We start from the raw sequence: 20,882 nt of genomic DNA, 5'->3' as shown, positions 1-20,882 counted from the left end.
TTTTACTCTCACCCGAGGATGTTTTAAATGATTTTTAGAGTTACAAGGGTATCAGGTATTGGTGTACAGATTCCAGTTTCTAGAAGTTTAAGCAGATACTATTGATATTACACTAAACCAGATAAATGTAACCCCTGGGCCCAATCCCAAGACTACACTTTAGAGCAATTTTCAATGGTGAAAATAATTTTTAAAATTATTTTCAATGTGTTACAGACCTTTTGTAAAATAAAATAAACATTAATTACTAGAGCCCTGGCTGGTGTGGCTCAGTTGGTTGGTTGTCATCCCGTGCACCAAAAGGTTGTGGGTTTGATTCCTAGTCAGGGCACAAGCCTGGATTGCAAGCTCCATCCCTGGTGGGGAGGGTGCAGGAGGCAGATGATTGTGTCATCCTCACATCCATCTTTCTCTCTTTCTCCCTCTCCCTTCCTCTCTCCCTAAAAATCAAATTTTAAAAATCTTTTTTTAAAAAAGGAATTTGCTAGAGAAAGAAAAAAAAAATAAAGATATACAAACTATAAGCCCACTGATCACATGTTTGTGTGCCACAACACTGTCAAATTGCTGTAAAAGTTCCTAACTACTGTCAATGTCTTTATCAGGAAACATGCAGTTCAGAAACTGGCATACCACACTCAAAGCAGCAGAATTGAAAGATCTGCCTGCAAGCTATCCACACCACCCTTTATGCTCTATCCCTCCCCACTTCACTTCTCAGGTCAAGCCTACCGTGAATTGTTCTCTTGTTAGTGATAAACTAATTTGAAAAAAATTCTTATTATTATTCAAGTAGTACATGTTTATTAGATAAGTAATAAAAAATAAACATTTAAAATTTCTCCTTAATTATTTACCACTGTTAACATTGATATTCATACTCATACACACACATGCATATTTGAATAGGGGAGGGAGAAGCTAACACAAATAGCTTATTACAGATAGCTCTCTAACAAACTTTTCTTTAAAAATTGCACATTATGATATGGAACATTTTCCATGTCAATGTGTATGTTTACAGCATCACTTTTAGTATTCTCACAGGATTCTATTGTATGAATATATCATTTATTTAATATCTCCTATTCAGTCAGCAAGCAAATATTATTTATTGATCACCTATTCTTTGCTAGAAATAGAGGGGATAGCAATAAGCAAGAAAAGAGTCTGCCTAAGGGAACTTACATTGTAGGGGGACGAGATAGATAGTAAACATTTTCAGTAAATACACATAAAAAGGATACTGATTTGTCAGCATCTGACCACCTTTAGCCTTCATCACATGAGAAGCGGGAAGCAGGTGTGTGAAATTATTTAAGTCAAAGTGCCCAATAAAACTGATTCAGACATGTTTGCAGAATTAAATGGAATGTTTAAAATTCAGTTCTAAATTTAACATTAAGGATATATTTGGAAAAATTATGCAATCTGCATGAACTACCACTAATGCTGTCTTGTGCTATCTTACACACATGTACACTTCAATCTCTAAGCACAATAACAGGAATAAAACTCACAATTTAAATATTGCAAAGAATATTAAAAGTTTCACAATAGTCCTAATGTTTCATTTATGTTTAGTTTTTCACTTTTGTAAAAATCTAGAAATTAAGCACTATCATAGGATGTTTATAAGTGCAAATTAATCAACAATTTTTAGGACACTTTGTGTCAAAATTTTAATTTGCATACTCTTTTATGAAGTTATATATATCAGAACTATATGCACATTGTGAAAACAAAATTACACAATATAAAAGAGGAGCCTATATAATAAAAGGGTAATATGCAAATTGACCCTAATGGTGGAACAACCAGGAATGACTGGTTGCTCTGACATGCACTGACCACCAGTCAGTGTGCTCCCACAGGGAGCTCTGCTCAGCCACAAGCCAGGCTGACGGCTGCAAGTGTAGCGGTGGTGGCAGGAACCTCTCCTGCCTCCGCAGCAGAACTAAAGATGTCTGACTGTGGCTTAGGGGAGCGGGCCTAAGCAGTCAGTCGGACATCCCCCAAGGGCTCCTGGGCTGCCAGAGGGATGTCTGACTGCCAGCCTAGGCCTGATCCCCTGGGGAGCAGGCCTAAGCCAGCAGGTGAACATCCCCCGAGAAGCCCTGGACTGCGAGAGGGCACAGGCCCGGCTGAGGGACACCCCCCTCAAGTGTACAAATTTTCATGCACCAGGCCTCTAGTATTGAAATAAAATCTTGTATTCATCCCTAAACCCAAATCCCCTTAGTCCCCGGGTCCCTCCCCAGAGACAAACACTGTTAACAGTTTCTGGTACCCCTTCCAGAAAAGGCAATGCAAAATATATATGTCATAGCAATTTCACTTCTAAAAATCTAACAAAAATAGTTGCACAGGTATACAAATAGATGTATAAGTTTATTCACTTTGTAATTGTAACAGCAAATATCGAAACAATCTGTTGTCCAGTAATAAAGAATAATTAAATTATGGCATACCCATACTTAGGAATGCTGTGCAACTACAAAAAAGAATGAGTAGGATCTATATGTATTAATTTGGAAAAGTCTCCAACATATATTGTTAGGTAAAGAAAGCGGAAAATACGTACAGTTTTATCACATTAATGCAAACAAATAATCCTGTATGATGCATGTATATACATATATATATATAAAATATAGACTGTATAACCATGTGCATATATACATATACATTGTTTAAATTTATATATATATAAAAAGAGCTGGAGAATCACACATCTATTAACAGAGAAAGATAATCTTTCAAGAAAGGACTGGGCTAGAAGAAATGGAGGATTTTTTATTCTACAGTTTTATATTGTTGGAAATTTTTTCTCTAAGAATGTATTTATGTACTATTTATTCTTCTTTGTGAATAGTGTAATAATCAGTTTTAATAATTTTTAAGGACACTGTCACTGTTTCTATTATTAAATGAGGTAAATATAGAAGATAGGTTTGCCATCTGAGATGTATCATATTATATAATAATTTTAAAGTAAATAAATCTCAGAAGTAATATGAATAATTTTGAATTTAAAAAGTAATGAGATGTTAAGTAGGGAATGCAATTTACATATTTTTCCCTGAAGTATCCTGAAGTACACAGATAAACTACACTTTGTTCCTTCTCCACCTGCTAGCTAGAAAGAGTATATCTTAAAATAGCAAAATTTACTCAGTTTGGACTATGATAAAGCATCTCAGAACCATATTGCTACTGTAAATTTAATATATGGCATTCATTCATTCATACAAATTTCTATTTAATTTTCACTGAATTCTAGTGACAGTTTCATAATGGAATATATAATTTTAAATATACCCATTTTGCTTATTTCTTTTTTAGGACTTTAAATGTCTTTGGTACAAGAAGAGGACTTTGCAAAGAGTGATAAAGCTGCCAGAGTCATTCAGAAGGCCTGGAAAAGGTTTCTTGTGAGTTTTTTGTTTGTTTGCAGCTTTATTGCTAAATAATTTAGATATCATAAGGTTCACCTGTTTACATTTCAGTAGTTTTTAGTATATTTAGAGTTGCTTTAAAGGCAGATTGTTTTTAAAGTTTCAAAAAGTTAATATTAATTATCTTATTAGCCTCACAAATATTTATGGAGTTGCTGATCTGGGCCAGGCACTTTGATAATAGTTACTATCAATGAAAGTATCACTAATTGGCTCATTTGGCTTTCATCCCTAAAAACTTATTTATTGACTCTGGAATCAGGTTTGTGAACAGGTGTTAGGGGTACATTCACTCATTAAATATTAATTGAATACCTACTCTTGAGGACTTAAAGTTCAATAATACACCATATCTGGGTTAATGTATTAGTTCCTTATCATTCTTTAATATGGGTAGAGCTGGTCTTCTTATCCAGAAAGGAATATTCCAAGTTGATTTACCTGGTTAGGTGAGAGGCAAGAGCTAAAATGACTTCACTCTTCTTTTTCTGATAGCAGCAGCACTCTGCCTGCTTGATATGGCCTTATCCTATCTAATAAAGAGGGAATATGCTAATTGACCATTGTGCCCTCACAAAGATGGTGGCACCCACAGACAATAAGGAGGGAATATGCTAATTCACTGCCACGCCCTCAAAGATGGAGGCACCCACAGCCACAAGATGGCGGCGCCCAGTCCCCTCAGCCCTGCCTGGGCGACAGGCGCATGCACAGCCAGGCCCGACCCAGGCTGACCCGGCCTCTCCGCGCACCTGCCTCTGGCTTCCCCCAGTCCACTCAGCCCCCCAGCTGCCCAGGGCCAGCCCAAAGCACAGGCAAGCCTAAGATGTTGGCTGCCCAGCTGATGCCTGAGGCGCAGGGAAGCCTTGGATGTCGGCTGCCCAGTCGCCCAGGGCCACCTGAGGCTCAGGTAACCAGGGCCTGCTGAGGCTTGTGCTGCTGGCAGTGGCAGCAGTAGAGGTGTGATGGGGGCATTGCCTTCCCCTGATCACCTGGTCACCTCCCGCCCCTGAGGGCTCCCGGACTGTGAGAGGGGGCAGGCCGGGCTGAGGGACCCCCGCTCCAGTGCATGAATTTTCATGCACTGGGCCTCTAGTAAGTGAATAATTTGCATAGTGATAGTAATGTAAATATAGATTTTTTCTATCATTTTAAATATTTTTATCAAAGTAATGTGTCTTTCTTTAACATAAATAAAATAATGTAGATGCATACTAAAAAGCAAGTCTTTTATGTCACTTCACTCTTTCCACCTTCATCCCGAAAAGCAACCACCTAAACTACTTTTTGGATCTTCTAGTAGTTAGTTCCATGCTTTTAAGTAATAGGTTTATGTAATTACTAGGGGCCCAGTGCATGAATTCGTACACCTTGAAAGGAACTGTGGGCTGAAAGGCTGCGGTGGGCACAGGGGCGGGTTTTGGCCCATCCTCCATGCCCCTGCCTGGCCCCTCCCACTGCGGCCCCTGGTCTCCTGTCTGCCAGCAGCCCCACTCCCGCTGCCGCAGCTCCCACATACTGATGGTGCCAGCCCCGCTTGCACCCACTGACGGCACAGAGCGATTGGGGCCAGTGCTGTCAGTGGGTGCGAGTGGCGGCTGCTACCCCGATTGCTCCTCAGGAGCAGGAGGAGGTGGAGAAGCCCTCAGGGGTGATAAGGGCTGATGACTCCAAGGGATCTTGACGGGTACTGGGCAGTGGCAGCAGGTGCAAGTGGCAGCACCGGCTGCAGGCAGGAGCAGGGCTGGCTGGTGCTGGCAGTGGGTGCCAGTGCCTGGCGGGACCATGGTGTGCGGTAGCAAAGAATTTTTAGTAACCACCAGAGGCTTGTCCCAATGACAGCGACCGGCGCCCCACCTTGGTCTGGCGCCCCCACTCACCTAGTCCACCATCCCACCACAACCAACGTCCACCATGTCCTGCACATGCTTCCTGGTCGTCAGCACATGTCATAGCGACCAGTTGTTCAGTTGTTCCGGTTGTTCTGCTGTTCAGTCTATTTGCATATTAGCTTTTCAATATATAGGATTTTTTATTTGTCAACTTTAGAAGTTACTTGAAAAGATAGAGAATTTCTTACCTTTTACAACCCTACTTATTATCTCCCCTCCTGGTATCATAAATTGTTATTTTTTCAGTTCCTCTGTTTGTTACGTTATTGCTTTAAAAAATATTTAAACATTTATTTCTTGTTCCATCATGCTAATATAGCATTATTTGACAACTTATATATAATGAAGATATAAATATCCCTACCCTTTTCTTCACATAAACTCCTCTAATATTCTAACCCCCAATTTCCATCACCTCTACTACTATATTGTCAATATTCACTTGGAACAGTTTTTCATATATCCTTAATACAAGTCATTTATTGAATATATATATTATGAATATATGGCACCACAAAAAGATACTAATAAAGCTTCAATAACTAACCCTAAAGAAATGGAGATCTCTGAACTGTCTGAATGATCCTCTTAAAGAAGTTCATTGAATTACAAGATCATATAGACTTAAGTATTGGTGTGTACCTTGGTGTAAGCATTCCTTCCACAGTGCTAAGACTTTTATAGCCGTACAGCCCAAATGTATAAGGAGAGGAAGCAAAATTTTCACTAGTGGATCATTAGAAGTAATATTGAGAGGGAGCCACTTTCATTTCTACCGCTTGATTCTTAGAATCATAAATGTTGGCTCTGAGCAAAATAACATCATATGCTCATTATTTATTCAGATGATAATATGACATAGAGGACATCACCCTAATCTGAAAAGTGTTATTACTGGATCTCTTAACTGTAACTGAGTCTCTAAAATTCTATTCCACCATTCTTACAGACAGTTGGTTTAGGGCATCGCTTTTCAAACATTTTCATCTTATGGCACACATAAATTAATTATTAAAATTCTGCAGTACACCAAAAGATACATTTTTTTGGCCAATCTGACACATAAAAAAAAAGAAAACGTTATAATTTTGATTCCATTCGCACTGGATGGCTATTGTTGTGTTGGCTGTTGTCATTTCTTTATTTGACAACCTAAGGGGAAAAGTTGTCAGTGCCCCTAACTAAATAGTCAGGTATTTCATTATTCAAAAAATGCTTGCAGTATGGTACTGAGGATTAAACAATGGTGGCAGAGTAAATGGATGCTGCATGGACATACTCCAAGGAACAAACTGGAATTACACTAAAATACAGAAAAACTTCCTGAATAATCAATGGAAAACTCACAGGAGAGAACCCTGGTACCTGAGGACCAAAAGTGGAGACCGCATAGAGACTGGTAGGAGGGGACAGCGGTGCGAAAGAGCTGGTGAGGCACCCACAGATAGCAACTGAAGTCCCAAAGAGATATCTCAGCTCTGTGTGTGTGTGTGTGGGGGGGGGGGGTGCCACTGAGAACTCTGGGACCTAATCCCCAAGCTGGGCCCCCCAGCAGAGAGCACCAAAACTGAGAAGGGTACCCACATAACATCTGGCTGTGAAAAGCAATGGGATGCTGTCTGCCAGGGAGTGAGAGCTGAAAATTCAGGCATCCTATTAAAGGGCCAATGCACAAAATTCCCTGTGGAGCTACCCACCTTGTGCTCTGGCAGAGGAAGAATGAAGTGGACTGGAGCTGTGAGAGCAGAAGCCAGGACTGGGGACTCAGGGGATAGAGCTCAGAAGGTAGACACCCCAAGTTTCCTGGGCTGAGTCATTCTCTCATGCAGTGGAGGACATCTTTCCCACATAGACATTTGCCTTGCCTGGCAGGAAGACAGTTGACACACCCTATTGGAAAACACCTTGCCCTGAGGCCACTTAAGAGATTAAAAATAACAATTAGCTGCCAGACAGAAGCAACTGCCCCACCTTGTAAAAACTCTCGCCACACCTGAGGATGATTGCCTGGGGGAAATTCAAGTCAGAATCCTATTAGTCTGTAGGTGGAGACAGTCTCTGGAGGCTTTGAGTCTTTGCCTGATCTAATTAGTCAGAAACAGCCTTTAACACTATCCTGCACTAGAGATTGAGAGATGTAGAGGATCTACTTAATACACAGTCACAAACCCAACAGAAAGCCAAAATGAGGAGACAAACTACCCCCAAATGAAAGAACTAGAGAATTCTCCAGAAGAAGAGATAAATGAAGCTGAGATAAGAAATTTATCTGAGCCCTACCTGGTTTGGCTCAGTGGATAGAGAGCCAGACTGTGGACTGAAAGGTCCCAGGTTCGATTCCAGTCAAGGGCATGTACCTTGGTTGCGGGCACATCCCCAGTAGGAGGTATGCAGGAGGCAGCTGATCGATGTTTCTCTCTCATCAATGTTTCTAACTCTTTATCTCTCTCCCTTCCTCTCTGTAAAAAAATCAATAAAACAATATATATTTTTTTAATTTAATTGAAAGAAAATTCAGAGTAATGATGGTAAAGGTGCTCAACAGCATGAAAAAAGATATAGTGGCTATGAAAAAAAGAACAGTCTGAGATAAAGAATGACATAAAACAAAGAACACATTGGAAGGAATACACAGCAGATTAGGGAAAGCTGAGGATTGAATCAGTGAATTAGAAGACAGAATTGAAAATATCACTCAATCAGAAAACCAAACAGAAAAAAAAAATTTAAAAACAGGAGGACAGCTTAAGGGGGCTGTGGAACAACGTGAAATGTAATAATATTAGAATAGCCGGTGTGCCTGAAGAGGCAGAAAGGGAGAAAGGAATAGAGAATGTGTTTGAAGAAATAATGGCAGAAAACTTCCCAACCTGATAAAGGAAAAAGTCACACAAGTTCTGGAGGCACAGAGAACCCCAAGCAAGAAGAACCCAAACAGGCCTACACCCAGACACATCATAATTAAAATGCCAAAAATTAAAAACAATGAGAAAATCTTAAAGGCAGCAAGAGAAAAGAAAACTGTTACCTACAAAGAAGTTACCATAAGGCTGACACCTGATTTCTCATCAGAAACTCTATGGGCCAGAAGGGAATGGCATGAAGTACTCAAGATAATGGAAAGCAAAGATCTGAGACCAAGATTACTATATCCAGCAAGGCTATCATTCAAAACAGACGGTCAAACAAAGAGACAAAAAAAGGCTAAAGGAGTACACCACCACCAAGCCAGGATTACAAGAAATGCTAAAGGGACTGCTCTAATTAGAAGAGGAAACAGAGAAACCTAGCCATACAGAATTAAAATGGCAATAAATAAATACCTATCAATAATAACCCTAAATGTAAATGCATTAAATGCTCCATCAAATGCTCCAATCAAAAGGTGTAGAGTAGCTACAAAACATGTATCCAGAAATCATGGATACAAAACCATGACCCAAGTATATGCTGTCTAAAGAGACCCACCTCAAAACAAAAGACACACAGAGGATGAGAGTGAAGGGATAAAAATGCTTGTGACCCAAAAATGCTTGTGCATACTCGTTGAAAATCGCTAGTTTAGTGTGATGGGGAACAAGTTCATATCAGTGAATTTCATGTGCATGGGCCCATTGATGTACTACATTTGCTGTGAAGCAATTTCTGTGCTCAGAAGTAATGTTATGTGCAATATTATGACAGTGAATGAACCATATTGAATGTATACAGATGGTGTGTACACAGAAGGGTAAAGTGTCACTTCCAGTGAGTATAAAGTTGTTCCCCTTCCATAATGGAAATGTTTCACCTAATCAGTGTGCCACAGGAAGCTGGCTAATTAACCCAAGGAACAATGCCATATCAAGGGCTCAGTGTTGGTCTCTGTTTTGGCAAAGTGGCCACTCAGCAGTGGACAGTATCTGAGCCTATGAATGACTTCCAACTTTGCTGCATGGCCACTTTGTTCATGAGCAAGGAGAGCAGTGGCTGGGGGAAAAGGCTGGCTGAATCGAAAGAACTAGTCACTTTGCCTATATGATTGTTAAGAGTCTCTTTGCTGAGATTGCTTTCGGTGAGCATCTATATGGACACAAATATATCCTCACTTGGTGTGCATTTGGGGGTGGGTGGTTTGACCTTTTCTCCAGACCTTCTTGTCACCAATTTTCTAACCACGTTCTTTCCAAATTCCTGACCATCCAGTCAAACCATCAGTCACTGCCCATCTGTACCTCTGATCATCTTTCCTTATAGGCACAATCTACAACCATGTATGATGCTTGAGATTCTGTCCTATGGAAGGATTTATCTTCATGCCTGTCCTTCAGGGCCACCCTTGAGCGAGGCCAATATCTATATGGAATTTCCTATAGGTCACACTTTGAACTTCACCTCTTGAGATCTGCTAGGTCTTGACTTTGACCAATAAAATGCAGAACAACTGATGTTGTATGACTTACAAGACAAGGCCTTAAGAAGTCTTGCAACTTCTACTTTTTCTCTCTTTGGTACTTTGAAACTCCACGCAGTGAAAAAACTCAAACTGAAAGTATATGTGGAGATAGAGTCCCAGCCAACACAGATGTTCCAACATTCCAAGCAGAAGACCCAGATATTTATGTGAGGTCATATTAATCACTCAGCTCCAGGTGATCTGGCAGCTGACTATAGGCACATATGTAAAACCAGTAGAAGTTCCTTGTCAACCCACAGAAAATAGTTGTTGCTTTAAGTTTGGGGTGATTTGATACAGTGCTCTACATATTTAGAAGATACTATCCAGATTTTAAACCATCATAATTTTTCGATACTCAATTTTGGGTTTTACTTTAAGGAAATTATATCTTCCTTGCAGAAATAATATTATCTATGTTGATAGTGACTGCACCTTCTTCCACAGGCAGTTGAAATGGGGCTTCAAATTATCGTATTGGTGCTATGGATTTGCTTCAGTTTGAATTTATTTGATTTGACTTAACATAAGCAGACTAAGAGGGGGGCAGTTTACCAAGAGTTATTAGGGGTTTTTGAGGGGATAGGATATGAGGAGTGCGTTACCAAAGAAACAGTTTTCAAAAATTGAAGATTTTTTAGGAATTGTTTGACTAAATTTGTGCCAACATAAAAAATAGACAGGATTTGTAAATCAGTGGAATTACTTAACAGGAATGAAGAGGATTCTGTAATGATAATAATAGATAATATTTATTGAGTACTTTCTTGTGCCAACTGTTGTTCTAAGTGCATTACAAATATTAACAGATTCATTTTTCACCAACCTGTAGATAGTTACTATCATTCTCATGTTTTAGATAAGCTGAGGTTAAGCAATTTGTCCAGGGTCACACAGCTAGCAAGTACTAACAGTTGAACCTAGACAATAGTATGCCAGAGTCAATGTTCTTAATCACTAGCTTGTATTTTGTCTTTCTCCCAGATTACTCTGGAGTATACGGAAGTGACCCAACCAAAGTTCTAGATATTTTATTTATAGCTGTTAGTAATACAATTACATACTTAAGGCTAAAACTTGTTGTGGGAATAATACCAACATTGCATGGCTTGTCAAAGGAAACCCTGAGTGGATCATATATCTAAAATCTAGTTTACATTTATAAAATCTATTTTATAGTTTTTACTCCTTTTGCCCAGTTTTGACCATAAAATTTTATGTTTGAACCTTTAGAATATCACTATTTTCAAATACTTTAAAAGTCTGATTAATATAAGAAGACAAGGGGAACCACGTCAGATAATAAGATGCATTAATCCTAGAGAGGTAAGGACTTTATTTATTTATTTATTTATTTTCATTTTTTTATTAAGGTATTATATGTGTACATATCTTACCATTGAGGACATTATTTATTGATACAGCATTTTCCCCTCTTAAAATTGTGTGGATACTTTGTAAATTGAATGTGATTATATTTGTTCCTTTTACAAACATTTTTAATGAAGTATTGTACACATCTAAAAAATTCATTATACATAAATATATAAAGTATAACCATCATACTTCAAACCAGTGCCTTCAGGTGCTCTGCAATTCACTGCCAACTTCCTTTCTTCCAAAAGAATAGTAACCACTATTTTGAATCCTAATATTGTACATTAGTTTTTTATTTTTAAACTATATATAAATAGGATCCTATAGTATACTTCTGTATCTAGCTTTGTTCATTCAACATTATCTTTATGTAGCTAAATTTCATTCACTTTGTTAAAAATAATGGAAGTACTCTGTTTTATTAATATATTGCTATTTACTCATCCTACAGTTGATTGACATTTGGATTTTTTTTCAAATTGAGGCTATTATAAAGATTGTTTCAGAGAATATTCTTATTTATGTCTCCTTGTGCACATATGCAAGAATTTCTTTTGATTTCTACTCCACCTGGAAATGGAATTGCTTGGTGACAAGATATGCCAAACTGTTTTCCAAAGTTATTGTACTAATTTATATTCACTATCAGAGATCTTTGGAATTCTTGGTGCTCTACACCCTCACCAGCACTTAATATTGTCAGTTTTAAAATTTGCATTTCCCTGATTACTAATTAAGTTGAGCATCTTTTTGAGGAGTTCAGCTCCTGGTTAAAATCCTATGTGACTTTTCAGGCCTGATTCCAGGCAGTTACAAAGACTAACTGGCTTCCCAGGGGAAAGAAACCATACTTGGAGCACAGCCAAAGTATTATAGCCTCTGAAGGGAGATGCACTAAAGGACTCAGGCCCCCTGGTGGGGCCTGCTTTTTGGAATTTACATTGCTACCCAAGTATCTTCATTCCTAGGTCTCTTTTTCTGAAGCCTTGGGCAGAGGTCTTCAGGTAACTCTGCAGATACCTTCTTATAGGAGAAGACATTTTCCCTATTCTGACTCAGTCCACTCTGACCTTCCTTCATCAATACCACCCCACCCTCACCCTCACCACACATACAGGCACACTTCAGAGTCCATTAAACAGCCAGAGCCTTTTGTTCTGGACACCCTCAACAGTGAGAGGACACTCACATATTCACTGATGCACCTGACTCCCTACCAATGGGAAGTTCCATGGGGAAAAATGGAACCAGTGAGATGTTGCTTCTTTCAGTTTTAGACACTTTAACTCCTGCTTATACTATTGGGGAAAATAATGAAAAGCTTTCTTTCCTGCCTTGGCTACTGTGGCTCAGTTAGTTGGGCATCCTGTACATCAAAATGTTGAGTGTTTAATTCCTGGTCAGGCCCTAGGTTGCATGCTCAAACCCCAGTATGGGGCATGCAGGAAACAACTGATTAATATTTCATTTTCACATCAATGTTTCTCCCTCTCTCCTTCTCTTTTCCTCTCTTTATAAAAAAATCAATTAAAAAAGAGAAAATATTCTTGAAATAGACATTGGCTGAACTATATTGCAAATACCACTAATAGTAAATTTTTGTTGTGTGTCTTACTATAATTTTAAAATTTAAAAATATTGGGATTTTTATTGTATTGCATGGAATATTTAGATCAATTTGAGGAAAACTGACATTTTAGTATTGAGAGCTGCAACTCATGTGTGTGGGAAACATGGAGATGTGCTGCCCAGATTCTTCTTTATAACAGGATTTTACCCAGTCATAGGGAGTGCCACCAACAGACAGCCCCCAGCTGTGAGCATCTTCAGCTTTATTTCACCTGCAGAGAACTGTTACCCAAGGTCAACTATTTCTAGGGAAGCCTACATCCAGTGACAGAGCAGTATGGGGGAAGGAGAGAGGGCAGGGAATGAGGAAGGGAATATAAAGACCAGTCTGAGGTAGAATAACTCTGTTGGGCAATATTCACTCTAGAGCTCCCTGTAAGATTGGCCCAGGTGTTGAGGGGTCTGCATTGCAGTTCAAATCCTTCCTTCCCCTGGCTTTCATAGGTGTTTATCCCTAATAAATATGTGACACACAAATTTTATATCAGCATCTTATTCCAGAAACCCCAATCTGCAACGTTATTAAGCTCTTCTGTACTTTCTCTCAATAATGCTGTATTGTTTTCTGTATAGAGGAGTTGCATATCATTTGTTAGCTTTATAGCTTCCATTTTCATGCAGCTATAAATGGTAATTAGAAAACTTTAGATGTACATGCTCCCAGGAACAAACTGGAATTACACTAAAATACAGAAAAACTTCCTGAATAATCAAGAGAAAACTCACAGGAGAGAACCCTGATTCCCGAGAACCAAAAGTGGAGACCGCATAGAGACTGGTAGGAGGGGGCAGAGGTGCGAAAGAGCTGGCAAGGCACCCACAGACAGCAACTGAAGTCCCAAAGAGATATCTCAGCTGTGTGTATGTGTGTGTGTGTGTGTGTGTGTGTGTGTGTGTGTGTGTGTGTGTGTTTGTGTGTGTGTGGTGCCACTGAGAACTCTGGGACCTAATCCCCAAGCTGGGCCCCCCAGCAGAGAGCACCAAAACTGAGAAGGGTACCCACATAACATCTGGCTGTGAAAAGCAATGGGATGCTGTCTGCCAGGGAGTGAGAGCTGAAAATTCAGGCATCCTATTAAAGGGCCAATGCACAAAATTCCCTGTGGAGCTATCCACCTTGTGCTCTGGCAGAGGAAGGGTGAAGTGGACTGGAGCTGTGAGAGCAGAAGCCAGGACTGGGGACTCGGGATAGAGCTTAGAATGTAGATACCCCAAGTTTCCTGGGCTGAGTCATCCTCTCATGCAGCGGAGGACATCTTTCCCACATAGACATTTGCCTTGCCTGGCAGGAAGACAGTTGACACACCCTATTGGAAAACACCTTGCCCTGAGGCCACTTAAGAGATTAAAAATAACAATTAGCTGCCAGACAGAAGCAACTGCCCCACCCTGTTGAAAAACTCTCACCACACCTGAGGATGATTGCCTGGGGGAAATTCAAGTCAGAATCCTATTAGTCTGTAGGTGGAGACAGTCTCTGGAGGCTTTGAGTCTTTGCCTGATCTAATTAGTCAGAAACAGCCTTTAACACTGTCCTGCACTAGAGATTGAGAGGTGTAGAGGATCTACCTAACTCATAGTCACAAATCCAAACAGAAAGCCAAAATGAGGAGACAAAGAACCCCCAAATGAAAGAACCAGAGAATTCTCCAGCAGAAGAGATAAATGAAGCAGAGATAAGAAATTTATCTGAAACAAAGTTCAGAGTAATGATGGTAAAGGTGCTCAACAGCATGAAAAAAGATATCTATATATATATAAAACCCTAATATGCAAATAGACCAAATGGTGGAACAACTGCACAACCAGTAGCTATGACATGTGCTGACCACCAGGGGTGCATGCGAAACATGCCGGGTAGTGGCAGAGCATGCACCCCTGTGCACATCGGCCATGGCAGGATGGTGGAGCAGGTGAGCGGGGGCGCCAAACCAAGATGTGCACTGGTGCAGTCATCAGGGCTAGCCTCTGGTGGTTACTGAAAATTCTTTGCTCCTATGCACCGCAGTCTTGCTGGGCTCTTGCATTTGCTGCTGGCGCTAGCCCCGCTTGCATCCGTAGCTGGCACTGACCCCAATCGCTTCACGCCCTCAGTGGGTGCAAGTGGGGCCAGTGCCATCAGCACATGGGAGCAGCGGTGGCAGGAGAGGGGTTGCCAGAAAACAGGGGACTGGGGCCCACAGTGGGAGGGGGCAGGTGGGGTGCGGAGGATGGGCCAAGACCTGCCCCTGTGCCCACTGCAACTTCACGGCTCACAGTTCCTTTAAAGGTGCACAAATTCGTACAATGGGCCCCTAGTAGTAACTATAAAAAAAAGAAAAGTCTGAGATAAAGAATGACATAAAACAAATAAGGAACTCATTGGAAGGAATACTCAGCAGATTAGGGGAAGCTGAGGATTGAATCAGTGCATTAGAAGACAGAGTTGAAAATATCATTCAATCAGAGAACCAAAAACAAAAAAAACAATGTGGAACAACGTGAAATGTAACAATATTAGAATAGCCGGTGTGCCTGAAGAGGCAGAAAGGGAGAAAGGAATAGAGAATGTGTTTGAAGAAATAATGGCAGAAAATTTCCCTAACCTGGTAAAGGAAAAAATCACACAAGTTCAAGAGGCACAGAGAACCCCAAGCAAGGAGAACCCAAACAGGCCCACACACAGACACATCATAATTAAAAATGCCAAAAATTAAAAACAAAGAGAAAAATCTTAAAAGGCAGCAAGAGAAAAGAAAACTTACCTACAAAGAAGTTACCATAAGGCTGACACCTGATTTCTCATCAGAAACTCTATAGGCCAGAAGAAAATGGCATGAAGTACTCAAGGTAATGGAAAGCAAAGATCTGAGACCAAGATTACTATATCCAGCAAGGCTGCCATTCAAGACAGACGGTCAAACAAAGAGACAAAAAATGGCTAAGGAGTACATCACCACCAAGCCAGGATTACAAGAAATGTTAAAGGGACTGCTGTAATGAAAAGAAGAAACAGAGAGAGAAACCTAGCCATACAGAATTAAAATGGCAATAAATAAATACCTATCAATAATAACCCTAAATGTAAATGGATTAAATGCTCCAATCAAAAGGTGTGGAGTAGCTGAATGGATACAAAACCATGACCCAAGTATATTCTGTCTACAAGAGACCCACCTCAAAACAAAAGACACACAGAGCATGAGAGTGAAGGGATGGAAAAAAATTTCCATGCAAATGGAAAAGAAAAAGAAAGCACAAGTAGCAAGACTCATATCTGATGAATAGACTTTAAAATGAAGGCTATCACAAGAGACAACAAAGGTCACCAGATAATACTAAAGGGATCAATCCAACAAAAGAATATAACCCTGGTAAATAGATATGCACCCAACGTAGGAATATATATATATATATATATACTTCAAGAGGACTTTAACAGAGAGATTGACAACAATATAGTCATGGTAGGGGGCTTTAACACCCCTCTGACTTCACTGGGTAGATCTTACAGACAGAAACTTAACAAAGAAACAGAGAGTCTAAAGGACACACTGGATTGGGTGGATTTAATTGACATTTATAGAACATTTCACCCCAACACAACAGAATATACATTCTTCTCATGTGCACATGGAACAATCACAACGATAGACCACATGTTAAGGCACAAAAATAGTCTGTACACGTTCAAGAAGATTGAAATCATATCATGCATCTTCTCAGATCACAGTGGAATGAAATTAGATATCAACTACAGTAAAAACACCCCAAAACATTTAAACACACAGAAGCAAAATAGCATATTATTAAACAATGAATATGTTACCAATGAGATCAAGAAAGAAATAAAAAAGTTTCTGGAAAAAAATGAAAATGAACACACAACAACCCAAAATTTCTGGGATACAGCAAAAGCAGTCCTGAGAGGGAAATTCATAGCACTACAGGCATACCTAAAAACAAACAAACAAGAAAAATCAGCAATAAACTATTTAACTCTACAACTTAAAGAACTAGAAAGAGAACAACAAGGAAAGCCCAGAGTAAGTAGAAGGAAAGAAATAATAAAGATTAGAGAAGAAATAAATAACATAGAGACTAAAAAATAAATAAATAAATACCAAAAAATCAATGAAACCAAGAGTTGGTTCTTTGAAAGGATAAACAAAATTGATAAACCATTAGCCAGAATCATAAGAAACAAAGAGAGAGGACACAAATAAATCAGAAATGAAAGTGGAGAAGTACTATAACCACTGACACATAAATACAAAGGATTGTAAGAAAATATTCTGAACAACTGTATGCCAACAAGCTGGACAGTGTGGATGAAATAGACAAATTCCTATAGAAATGTAATCTCCCAAAACTGAATCAGGAGGAATCAGAAAACCTGAATAGGCCAAGAACAACTGATGAAATAGAAGCAGTAATAAAAAAATTCCCACCAAATAAAAGCCCAGGACCGAACAGCTTCACAGGGGAGTTTTACCAAACATTCAAAGAAGAACTAACACCTATATTCCTCAAACTATTTCAGAAAACGAAGGGGAAGGAGCAACTTCCAAACTCTTTTTTTGAGACCACCATTATCCTAATTCCAATACCAGATAAAGACACTACAAAGAAAGAGAATTACTGGCCAATATCCCTGATGAACATAGATGATAAAATCCTCAACTAAATATTAGCAATTAGCATCTAGCGATATATTAAAAAGATCATACACCAAGACCAAGTTGGGTTTATTCCGGGAATGCAAGGCTGGTACAATATTCACAAATCAATACACTTGGTATATCACATAAACAAATTGAAAGACAAAAATCACATGATCATATCAATAGATGCAGAGAAAGCATTCACCAAAATCCAACACCCATTTTTGATAAAAATTCTCAGCTAAGTGGGGATAGAGGGAGCATATCTCAACATGATATAGGTCATATATGACAAACCCACAGCCAACATCATACTCAATGGGCAAAAACTAAAACTATTTCACCTAAGAACAGGAATGAGACAAGGATGCCCACTTTCACCACTCCTGTTCAACATAGTACTGGAAGTGCTAGCCATAGCAATCAGACAAGAAGAAGAAATGAAAGATATTCAAATGGGAAAAGAAGAAGTAAAACTGTCATTATTCACAGATGACATAATACTGTACATAGAAAACCCTAAAGACTTCATCAGGAGAAACCAAGATGGTGGCATAGATAAACACCTAAACTGCTGCCTCACACAACAGTATCAAAACTAAAACTAAAAGACAAATTGGACACCATCCAGAACCACAGGAAAGCTGGCTGAGTGGAAATTCTACAACTAGAAGGAAAGAGGAAAGCACATTGAGAATCAGAGGAGCTGCAAAAGGCTGAGGTATGGAAATGTGCGAGTGCGTGGAGAGGACAGGCAGCTTAGTGAACAAGTGGCTGAGTGCATGGCTGGCTTTCTAAAGCGGGAGGGAGATGGAAGCTCCCAACTGCACTGAACTCCAGTTCTGGGCAAGTTTCTGGGAACCCAAACTCATTCGGGGAGAAACTGGACTGTCAGGAAAAGAGAAAGCACACTGAGACTCAGGGGAGCTGCGGAAGGCAGAGGTCCAGAGGCAGGCGCTCACAGAGAGGACTGACTGCTGAGTGCACAAGCGGCTGAGTGCCCGGCAGGCTTTCTAAGCGGGAGGGAGACGGAAGCTCCCAACTGTGCTGAACTCCAGTTCCGGGTGAGTTACTGGGAACCAAGACTCATTCGGGGAGAAACTGGACTGTTTGGCAGAGGGCGAAACTCGAAGGCAGCTTTCTCTCAGAGGTGCTTACAGTGATTACTGAGGGACACTGAGACCAGGGGGCTCATAGGGCAGGGCTGACGGGAAGCCATTGCTGTCTGCTATGCCCTGAGACTCCGCCCCATCCAAGCTGAGCACAGAAGCTTTTGCAATTTTGCAAGTCGTGTCTCATAAGGCTGTCTCCAGCACAGGAGTTCTCCCGGCATAGACACAGCTGATACTCACAGCCAATTGGCCTGGAGGTCAATTCCTCCCAGTAATACCAACAACAATCAAAACTTAACTACAACAAGGCTGTACACAAAGGGGTGCACCAAGAGTGTTCACCTCAGGTAACTGGGGAGGCCGAGCCACTGGGCCATATAGGACACCTAGCACACAAAGCTACCCTGCCATCTCAGGGAAGCAGCGAAAATGCGGAGACAAAGTAACAGATCACAAACGAAAGAAATGGAGGAAAGCAAACGACTGGATATAGAGTTCAAAATCATGGTTATAAGGTTTTTCAAGAATTTCCTAGAAAAGGCTGATAAATTTAGCAAGACCCTCAAGGATATGAAAAAAAAAACAACTAGAAATTAAACATACACTGACTGAAATAAAAAATATTATACAGAGACCTAACAGCAGACTAGAGAATCGCAAGAATCAAGTCAAAGATATGAAATACAAAGAAGCAAAACACACTCCTCCGGAAAAGCAAAAAGAAAAAAGAATCCAAAAATTTGAAGATAGCGTAAGGAGCCTCTTGGACAACTTCAAGAGTACCAACATCAGAATTATGGGGGTGCCAGAAGAAGAGAGAGAGCAAGATACTGAAAACCTATTTGAAGAAATAATGACTGAAAACTTACCCCACCTGGTAAAAGAAATAGACTTACAAGTCCAGGAAGCACACAGAACCCCAAACAAAAGGAATCCAAAGAGGGCCACACCAAGACACATCATAATTAAAATTCCAAGAGCAAAAGACAAAGAGAGAATCTTAAAAGCAGCAAGAGAAAAAACAGTTAATTACCTACAAGGGAGCACCCATACGATTGTCAGCGGATTTCTCAACAGAAACTATGCAGGCCAGTTGAGAGTGGCAAGAAATATTCAAAGTGATAAATAGCAAGAACCTACAACCAAGATTACTCTACCCAGCAAAGTTATCATTCAGAATTGAAGGTCAGATAAAGAGTTTCACCGATAAGAAAAAGCTAAAGGAGTTCACCACCACCAAACCAGTATTATATGAAATGCTAAAAGGTATTCTTTAAGAAGAGGAAGAAGAAGAAAAAGGTAAAGATAAAAATTATAAACAACAAATACATGTCTATCAACAAGTGAATCTAAAAATCAAGTGAATAAAAAATCTGGTGAACAGAATAAACTGGTGAATATAATAGAATCAGGGGCATAGAAAGGGAGTGGACTGACAATTCCACAGAGGAAAGGGGTGTGGGGTGTGTGGGAAGAGACTGGACAAAAATCGTACACCTATGGATGAGGACAGTGTGGGGGAGGTAAGGGCAGAGGGTGGGGTGGGAACCAGGTGGAGGGAAGCTATGGGGGGAAAAAAAGAGGAACAATTGTAAAAATCTGAACAATAAAGATTTATTAAATTTTAAAAAAAGACTCCATCAAAGAAACTACTAGACTTAATAAATGAATTTGGCAATGTAGTGGGATACAAAATTAATACCCAGAAATCTATGGCTTTTTTATACACCAATAATGAACTCACAGAAAGAGAAACTAAAAAAACAATCCCATTTACCATTGCACCAAAAAATTAGGATACCTAGGAATAAACTTACCTAAGGAGGTAAAGGTTATGTTCTCCAAAAACTACAGGACTTTGAAAAAAGAGATAGAGGAAGACATAAACAAATGGAAGAATATACTGTGTTCATGGATTGTGAGAATCGACATCATTAAAATGCCCATACTACCCAAAGCAATCTATAGATTTAATGCAATCCCCATTAAGGTACCAATGGCATATTTCACAGATCTAGAACAAACTCTTCAAAAATTCATCTGGAACAAAAAAGACCCCAAAAAGCCACAGCCATCCTGAGAAAGAAGAACAAAGTAGGAGGGATCACAATACCAGATATCAAGCTATATTACCAAGCCACGGTTCTCAAAACTGTCTGGTACTGGCACAAGAACAGACATATAGACCAATGGAACCAAACAGAGAACGCAGAAGTTGACCCACACCATTATGCTCAATTAATATTTGACAAAGAGGCAAGAGCATACAATGGAGTCAAGACAGTCTATTTAATAAATGGTGTTGGGAAAATTTGACAGATACATGCAAAAAAATG

At 39.7% G+C, this 20,882-nt stretch overlaps 1 protein-coding gene across 3 annotated transcripts in view; it reads left to right on the top strand.

Annotated features, from left to right (window-relative positions):
* C13H11orf65 (chromosome 13 C11orf65 homolog) overlaps positions 1–20,882 on the top strand; it is a 65,299-nt gene that overhangs the window by 4,372 nt on the left and 40,045 nt on the right. For 2 of the 3 annotated variants that reach the window (XM_028131981.2, XM_008156091.3), the window contains 2 exons: positions 3,346–3,434; positions 11,019–11,111. In XM_028131981.2, the coding sequence (XP_027987782.1) occupies positions 3,354–3,434; positions 11,019–11,111 (174 nt within the window). In that variant the 5' untranslated portion in view covers positions 3,346–3,353. The remainder of the gene's footprint in view (positions 1–3,345; positions 3,435–11,018; positions 11,112–20,882) is intronic. The other variant, XM_054725142.1, reaches the window with a different exon arrangement.

The sequence above is a fragment of the Eptesicus fuscus genome, chromosome 13 (assembly GCF_027574615.1).
Source record: "Eptesicus fuscus isolate TK198812 chromosome 13, DD_ASM_mEF_20220401, whole genome shotgun sequence".
Taxonomy (NCBI): Eukaryota; Metazoa; Chordata; class Mammalia; order Chiroptera; family Vespertilionidae; genus Eptesicus; species Eptesicus fuscus.
Note: the sequence above shows the minus strand (reverse complement) of the source record. Positions and strands in the feature narration are given on the sequence as shown.